This window comes from Nymphaea colorata, chromosome 4 (assembly GCF_008831285.2).
Source record: "Nymphaea colorata isolate Beijing-Zhang1983 chromosome 4, ASM883128v2, whole genome shotgun sequence".
NCBI classification, from domain to species: domain Eukaryota; kingdom Viridiplantae; phylum Streptophyta; class Magnoliopsida; order Nymphaeales; family Nymphaeaceae; genus Nymphaea; species Nymphaea colorata.
Window position 1 is genome coordinate 18,048,456 of NC_045141.1, and position 9,052 is coordinate 18,057,507.

The window sequence follows — 9,052 nt, forward strand, 5'->3', positions numbered from 1 at the left end:
TTGAATTCATTATAGAAGTTTTACTTTACCCTTTTCAGGAACTCTTCCAGAAAGACCGCTTAATCAGCCTGCCCTTGAGAAGCTGCAACTTCACATGAGGTCTTCAATTGGAGGACTCTGAAATCCCCTCTTACCACTTCTTTTTTTATTTCCAGTGACAACTCTCTCTTATCACCTGCTTTGCACTTGTGACGATTTGAAGAGAATTTTATGCGCAATTGAAGGTCCATACATCTCTTTAATTGCTTATTTGCTACTCAATCCAAAGTCTTTGGGAGAAAGCATATACAGGCATTGCGTAATGAACAAGAAATTCACTTGCTGAAATCCTGTCAGAAAAAAACGAATTAAGCTATGGCATACCAGGTCAGATGATTAGTAGAATTTGCTACTCACCGCAGGCACATGCATCTAAGAATTTACTCATTGAATTAAAGAGTTACAGCTCCACCAATGACAATGACACTTGGGTAGGTAGCAAAAGAGAATTCAAACCTATCTCATCCCAAGTGCGCTCCAACAACTGGAGAAGAACATCAGACTTTAGGACGTTGCATAGAAAGAAGATCGTACCAGAAAGAGTTCAGATTCCCATAACAAACCAAGCAGAAGATGATGCCAAACTCTAAGCTTGATTCAAAAGAATGGTGCTACAAACAGAAGATTGGAGCATAGAATTTCTCTAATTCCGATAACACAATGAGATAAAAGAGATCGTTGTTCAAAGGGAAAAAGGATAAAAACATGACTCCCTAGAGTTCCCTTCATAATCTCAACTATCATTACTTCCTTCCTTTAGATTTTTTGGAATCAAAATGAACAGCTTTTAGCTTCTTCTTTCTGACAAGTGGGGCCGTGCTCACACCTTGGCGGAATGGCATACCCAAGAGGGATAGTAGCTTCTGAGCTTCATTATCTGTCTTTGCTGTGGTTGTTATGCAAACATCCATTCCTCTTGGCTTCCCTAGAGCATCAAACCTAATTTCAGGGAACACACTCTGCTCACGCATCCCAATACTGTAATTCCCATGTCCATCGAAACTGTTAGGGTTCACACCCTGAAAATCTCTAGTCCTAGGAAGCCCCAAGTTTATCAGCCGATCCAAGAATGAATACATCAGCTGTACAAAGTCACACGGATGAGACAGAAATCAGTTAGACCATAGAAATGCAGATTGCTGGCCATCTTTGAGGGAAAAAAAAAAACTATTCCCAATGATGATATCTTATCATTCAAGATAACAGAACATAATATAGATCATGCATCAAGCAAAGCAAGGTGTAGAGAGGCCATGACTCGGAGATCAATAACTCTCTTTATTTGCTTTGAAACTGTACAACACTGCAGGATAGCAGATAGTCTAACCGCTTTCATGATTCGAGCTACAGCAATCAGATGGATAGTATTCCACACAAAAACTGCATGGTCTGCATTTAGGAAAGAGCTTCCTATTGCTCTAGTATAATAATATTAACAAATGGACATCTTGTCAAGCTTCAAAAGACCTTTTTTTCTAAAATTATCAAAATTGAATAATTGAAGCCAGGAAACAGGTAAGCAATCGTGACAATACTTGGAGAAAGCTATCATATGGTCCGCTCAAGATCATTTGCTGCAAATTTGACAAACGAATAATACAAATAGTGAAGACCAAGAAAAAATTGGATTGACATTTGGCTTAGCCCACCTCACTAAAAGCTTATGGAAAACAATGCTAAGCTGGGATATATCGCTTTACGAGAAAATTCACGAGGTCTGAGGTCATTGTTGATGAAAACCAAACTCAGCAGTACAGCAGTGGCAACCCGTGGCAAGCATAAGAATATGGTTTCCATTTAGCGTTACGGACACAAAATAAATGGCATTAAGCTGTTCGTTAAGTCTCCCCAAATGTATGTCTCTCGTCTAATGAAAATATAGATGCAAAGGCAACAAAATTTAAAGATAGTTAGAACATTAATTAATATAGCAAAAGCAATGAACCCACCTTTTTCACTATTAAAATAAAGATATTACACTGCAGAGGAAAAACTAAAGAAACCATGAAAAACTCAAGGAGGCGAACAAAAACAAAATTGAATTCAAAGAGCTAGTGTAGGGGAAGAGATTTACATTTCCTCTGAGAGTGACGGCAATGCCGACGGTAGAACCCTCCCGGAGCTTAAACCCAGCAATGGACTGCCTAGCCTTGGTCTTGACAGGCCTTTGCCCCGTAATCAGACTCAGATCCTTCATCGCAGCCTCCAAGCCCTTCGAATTCTGCGCGGCATCCCCAATTCCGCAATTCACCACGATCTTCTCTATCTTGGGCACCTAAATACCAAAAAGTACGAGGAGAAAAGCAGGGGACTAAGAAAATTTTTAGATGCGCTTAATCTAACGATAAATTCTGTAAGAAGGGAAGAGAAACGTAAAGAAATAGAGACAGACCAGTATAAACCCTAAAAAAATAAAAATTGAAGGTGAGCAAGAGATCGAAAACCCCCGAGGGGGAACGAAAATCGGCGGACCTCGTGTATGTTGGTGTAGGAGAACTCCTCCTTGAGGAGCGGAACGGCCTTCTCTAGGTAGGCGGTCTTCAGGCGGTGAACCTTCTCCGCGTCCGAGCGGTCTACAAGGACGACGCCCGTCGGGGACGTCGACACCACCGCCGGAGCAGCGGACGCCCTCACCACCCTAAGCCCATGGGTGGATGGTCGCAGCCCACACTTTCGTTGTTGGTAATGTTGCAGAGAGACCGAAGGAGTGAATGAAGAGCGGAGCTTCAGATTACAGGGAAGAATGGCGGAAGACGAAGCCATTGAAGCTACAGAGAAGGGAGTGTGGCCTCTCCCGCAATGTCAGTTCCTCGCTTCTCCGACTCTTTCCTTGCCGAACGGATAGGACAGCTAAAATTACGCGGGTATCCTTCATCTCAAAGCAAAGTCGCGTCTACGACACATGGCATGTTCGGCGTGCAGCTCGAGTTCATGATCTCATCGAATTCTCGCGCTAACTAGCTGAGATGTTTATGATCCGAAACCAAGAAAGCACCTTCAGATCACTTTTTGGGAGGATGTTTAGTGAAGAAATTTGTATTCATGATACATTTTGTTCAAGATGTATAAATAATTAATTCAGTAAGAAAATCTTCCATAACAGATCCAGGATAATAACCGTTTTCCTTGGATGATTCGTGCATTTATTGTTGGTAGAACGATGAGGAATTTTCTTGCACATACGCTAAATAACATGATTCAGATACTAATTAGTGGCTTTAAAGATCATGACCATATCTGTATAATTATTTCCAGTTACTTGTAGTCTTGTAGATATGTATTTTAAGTCATCAATACTGTGACTGAGAATATAATCACCAACAATATTTAGGTCATTTTAATACTCGTAGACATTTTGCTTAGCCTTAATCCTTGCTAAACGAATGAATGACAGCCATTTTAAAAAATGAGAAGTGCTAAACCTTTTGGGATCTGCTAGCGCTCCCTCTGCTTTTATAATATTTGAAATAAGATTGTACATATTTGATACGGTATGCTTAGTATACCTACTATTTCTTTTATGTCATTGGGTCAAATGTTTGTTCTCTTCCCATGCAAATGCTTTTTAAAAGAGTTGATATAAGAGAGAATAATGGGAAATCAAAATTCTCTTTGCATGGAAAGAGAACAAACATTTGAATCTCTTATCTAAGCTATCGAATTAGACCTAATTCGAAATTTCGAGGGACTAAAGAAACAAAGCTGCATTGTGTTGCTACCTACGTATCCTTCACTTGTCATGTTTGGTGGAGAAGTTGCCAGCACCACAACCGTATCTACTTCAAAGATTTCACCCCTTGGATTGCCTCTTCGTTCTGGTATTCACCTCGCCTCTCGTTCAGCTTGACGTCCGCCTTCACCCCGCTGCGCATCGGGATTCTCCATTGTTTTTGCGTCTTTTGAATCTCCGGTTTCCCCCTTTCTTTTTCCTATCTTGTTGCAGGATATCCTGAGGTGATTCCTTATTACCGCTTTTTTTTTAATGAATTCCCCATTTTTCACCTCTCTCTCTCTTTCTCTCTCAAACTTGCATTTTACAGCAGCAAGCTTGAAGATATTTGCTTAATTTAGGGGCATAATTTAGAAAATTTTGATCCTCCTATTACATTTCTGATACATAAAAATTGCAGAGTTGGATTTGTTTTTGTAACTTGGTTGCTAGGATTAATGGATCTGGTTCTGCAGCTACTGGCATCATTGATCATTTAGCAATGGGTCGTCTGCTCGAGTTAAGCCCTTCACTTATTAGATGCCTTTTTTTGTTTAGAGTATTTCTTTCTGAAGAAGATCGATGCAATGAAATTATGAAACTAGGAAGATAATACTAACAAGCAGATATATGGCTCCTGGCCTTTACATTCATAAGTTAAATAGAACGTAGTCTACACAACCCACTTCACAGGTGGGTGCTGCTGAAACTGCAGTCCTTGAACTCTACATAATCTATGGGGTCGCTCACGTCAGGAAAAGGGCATGGGCCTAGTTCATTCTTACCACTCTGCTCACCGGACAACAATTCACATGGTGGCGGTTCAACACCATTTGATGTACCCTGGATGTTGGTGCAGCTCCATGCTGGATGCTTTGGCGACCAATTCTTAGCCATGTTAATGGTGATATTGGACATGCATATTCCGGTGAACGGCGCATTTTCGATTCCGTCCATTGCTCCGGCGATGCTGACATTATCGGCAACCATGTTACTGTAACTTACACCATCAACAACTGGGATTGCATTGGGATCATACTTTCCATCAGGGTGCGATCCATAAGCCCCTGTCATTCTGAAAACCCACTTCATAGTCTGCATGGTCACTCCTCTGACATAGATTCCCTTGATGAATCCTCCTCGGCCCGGTGCAGTTTTGATCCTGACTGCTGATTCTGTATCGATTGCTGTTATGTCTTCAGCATGAACTTCTTGTATTCCACCAGACATCTCACTGCCCACAGCAATGACGGCACTTGTGGGGGAGATGCAGGTGAGCCTTCGAATGTAGATGTGCTCACTTGGCATGCCGAAGCTGATCCCATACTCGTCCCAGCCGCTCTTTATGGCTACACAGTCGTCTCCAGAGACAACGTAGCAGTCCTCAATTCGCACATGGGAACACGAATCTGAGCAGGAGATAAATGAATGAGAATATCAACAGCAAGCAACTTCTTAGTGAACATGAAATTTAAGTTATTTAACTCTAATTTCCTTAGTTTGATGGGTATCTGACTGCCAAGATCGATATACCCACCTGGGTTGATACCATCGGTGTTAGGAGATCGAACAGGAGCAAGAATGGTGATCCCTCTAACAATTACATTCCTGCATATTTTCTTCACATATTAGTAACAGGGGTTTTGACATCTCAAGAAAATCGTCGTGAGGAAGCTTTTTTGATCAATTAGAAACTTTGAACTTCTAAAGTAAATAATGGGCACAACCATTTCTGTATCTGTATCAGGATGAATACACGATATGTCTAAAACAAGCGATGATTCATCTGAATAAGTGAAAAACGAAGAAGGAAGCTTCAGACATTAGTTTTGTTGCATCTGTATCATGATGAATACATGATATTTCTAAAACAAGCAATTTTTCTGAATCTTGTTGATGACCCTCCATAAACATACTACAGCAAAGCTTGGTGTTGTCAAAGGTAGTGACTGTATAAATAGTACAACCATTTACATGACTTGTACTGTTAAAAATGAATGAGTACAAAAATTATTGCTTATACCTGCTATATACAGGATGAATATTCCATGATGGAGAGTTGAGAAGTGTAAGGTTTGATATGACAACGCCATCTGAATGCATAACTTCTATAAGGTAACCGCGAGTGTATTTTAGTTGGTTGCCTCTGAACTTGCTCCACCACAACTCTCCCTGTCCATCAATCGTGCCATTATCACCTGCCATTTTTTTAAGGAAAACCATAAAAGTTATCAGCACATGGAATAGATTCAAGTAAATTACTGTGAGATTTCTCAAGGAGAAGTTGGGATTACAAAAATTAAAGTTACCTGTGATTACCACATCGGTCAGGTTGGTTCCAAAAATCAGACTGCTGTATCTTCCTCCTGGCTCGTCCCTTCCTCTCCCGTAAGAAGGTAAAGGGTCAATCAGTGGCCACTCATTGAAGTCCTGTCACATAATAAAGAAGCAAATAAATGCACTTGCTAAATAACTTATACTAAGGGAGGAAGCTCGTTTCTGGATTCAACTCAGAAATGCTTACTGCTGCTCTCTAGTTTCTCTTTTTTTTCTTCAGTTAGGAACTGGAAAAAGCATCTGCTGTAAAAATTTGCATTTTGCAAATATTATTTTCAAAATCTCTTTCATTTACATAGGTAAGTACTTAGGTGTATGCAGATTACGATTTTCCCAGAGAGGTGCTCCTGGGTCTGGAACTCTTGGCCTTCTTCAATCTGAAGGTTTTAGCTTTTGTGTGACACAATACAAATAGTAGGAAGAGGAAAGAAAGCAAAGTGGAGCGGCGTGAGTAAAGCAGAAAAAAGTTCTGTTGCATGGAAAAAATTAACTAAAGGCAGATCAACAGGGTTGCTGGTAAAATGGCTGGTTTAGAAATTTGTTCTTGGTGAACTTATTGCTGAATGAAAATTTGCATTAAAATCGCAGAGTCCCATGGTTTACTAAAAGGACGTTGTTTTCAGACCTACTTTTATATAAAAGTAAGCAGGCAGAACAGCTTAACTGATGGGTGCAAGGAGAATGTTGTATTGCAGGTTTGGGAATAAGAATGTTGAGAAAGAAAAGGCCCATTTAGACGTGGGACAATTTTTTCTTTTCCAAATTTGGAAATCCCCAAATGGGTCTACATTTTGAAACTTGAAAGTGAAGCCTTCTACTTGTGGGTACTTGTCCTTCTTTTGATGCACGCTATATGTGGAGGAAGTTTTCTCATTTTGCTCTTGTTACAAGAGAAGTTGTCCGAGACAAGTTTTATGCATGCCTTTGAGGGGGTGAACGAAAAGGAAAGTTCAAACGCAAAACTATAATTTTCTTACTGCAATCAAACAAGGGCTACACTTTCCAAGAATTGCATAATATGGGTTGAGTAGGTGCAACCGCCCCACTAACTTGAGTGAGGTTGATGTTGAATCACTGCTCAAAGAAATTCTTTGAGTGGTGCATCAAAGCCCAAGCTTCATTCATATAAGGGTTTTCAGATATTTTAGGCAAGGCCCTAAGAACCTGTTTGGCAACAGTAACAAGCTGTTACTGTCATTTGTCCCATAAATTTGGATCAAAAATTGGGTTAAATACATATCACATTATGTTGTCATAATTCAGTGTCCCGTAAATCTGGATTAAAAGTTAGGTTAAATACATAGGACACTATGTTATCATAATCCATGAATCTATTTCAATCTTTAAGTAGATTCAACAATGCAACTTGTTGTGTTAAAACATGCTCTAAGGGTTTGCAAATGGAGGGTCCAATTTGGGTCTGCTAAATACATTAAAGATCCGATCAGATTTGGATCTGATGCACTAGAAGTCGGAGAAACTTTCAAATCCAATCCGCCCCATATAACTTTGCAGTAATTGGAAGCTTATCTCATGACAAAAATGGGGTAAAAAATGTCTCAAAACTTGAGTAACTTTTTTTTATGACTGGGAATCTTCCAAAAACTGAACCAAAGGTTTATGAAACAAAATTGTCCAAATCATGTGACCGATTTTGGTTCGCAAAATGAGAAATATATATATATATATATATATATTAGTCAACATCACGACAAGGTGGTGAGCTTGCCACAACAATCACGGAAAAAATTTTACCAAATAAATAAACGCCCAATAGACCAAACCCAACCCCTAACGGCAAACTTGAAGGGTCTGTCATAAAAATTCTCTTTGTGAATTTACAACCAACTACCTCAACTTTCAAACATTTGCTACAAATGTCTGATTCGAGGGGTAACAAATTACATAAACTCAGATGCCAGACGCCCATAGCCATAGGCAGCTTCATATATTGCCGTTTTCTGAAAAGACAATTACCCCTCTGCCCACAAAAAGGCCAAATTTCTAGGCAACTTTCAATCATTAAAAGAGAAAAATGTTTAGAAAAAAATAGCAGCAGAATTGATAGAAGCAACTCATGAGACCGCGGGGTGTAATTTCTTAAGCACTTGTGCAAATTATTCGGAAATTTTAGCTGGTCAAATATTGAAAAGCCATGTGGTCATCGGCCCTATTAATTTCTGGAAAACCTTAGGGGCGTTTTCGACTACAAAAAAGAAGGCCGGACGAGCGGCCTGAGGAAAGATCGGAAACCGGCGAGAATGGAGGCAGGAAGGTCGGACCTGTGAGCCGAGGATGACCGCGTCGCGGTGGAGGTAAAGGGTGAAGGCGCTGGTGAGGTTGAAGCTACCGGTGAGCCACCGGCCGGGAGGAATGAACAGCTGACTACCACCGTCGTTCGCGTACTGGCTCAGGTGCGCCACGGCGTCCCGGAAGGCATTGGTGTTCAACGTTTCGCCGTCACCCACCCCTCCGAAATCCGTTATAGACGCGCTGTGAGCCCTGCACGTCGGCGCCAAGTACGTGAACGACGACGAGATGGGGGTGCTCAGTCCAGGCCTCGGCGTTGGCGATGTCGTAGGCGCCGTCGGCGACGGAGATGGAAAATGGGTTTTTCTCGACGACCTCCTCCTGCATTCCACCGGAGCAGCTAGAAGGCACAGAGCCACTGCTGCCAACACCACCAGTCGCCTGTTCATAACCTGCACACAAGCACAAGCACCACAACCTGACAGTAAATCTTCGGAACAAGAGAGAGAGAGAGGGAGAGACGCTTCTTTATATGCAGAGCAACAGAATGAAGGAAGAAAGAAGAAGGATTACGTTGCGTCTCTGCGAATCCATGACTACCAAACAAGAAGAAGGATATAGAAAGGTTGAGAAGTTGCAGAAGAGCTGGAGGGGAGGACTCCCTTTTATACCCGTAATGAATTATATGCGTCTGTTACTTTTCTTTTGAGATAGCTC

The 9,052-nt window shown here is 41.1% G+C and overlaps 2 protein-coding genes across 2 annotated transcripts; both read right to left on the reverse strand.

Annotated features, from left to right (window-relative positions):
• Positions 1 to 406: 406 nt before the first annotated feature.
• On the reverse strand, positions 407 to 2,901 carry LOC116252142 (50S ribosomal protein L5, chloroplastic). The gene is made up of 3 exons (XM_031626226.2): positions 2,512 to 2,901; positions 2,114 to 2,314; positions 407 to 1,121 (listed from the first exon to the last, which is right to left on the reverse strand). Exons 1-3 carry the CDS (start codon positions 2,800 to 2,802, stop codon positions 783 to 785), a joined length of 831 nt encoding a protein of 276 aa, XP_031482086.1. The 5' UTR covers positions 2,803 to 2,901; the 3' UTR covers positions 407 to 782.
• Positions 2,902 to 4,358: 1,457 nt separating this feature from the next.
• LOC116253598 (probable polygalacturonase) lies at positions 4,359 to 9,052 on the reverse strand. Its single transcript, XM_031628504.2, has 6 exons — positions 8,909 to 9,052; positions 8,368 to 8,787; positions 6,058 to 6,178; positions 5,772 to 5,946; positions 5,286 to 5,356; positions 4,359 to 5,157 (listed from the first exon to the last, which is right to left on the reverse strand). The coding sequence occupies exons 1-6, from the start codon at positions 8,927 to 8,929 to the stop codon at positions 4,436 to 4,438; spliced, it is 1,530 nt and encodes a 509-aa protein (XP_031484364.1). The 5' UTR covers positions 8,930 to 9,052; the 3' UTR covers positions 4,359 to 4,435.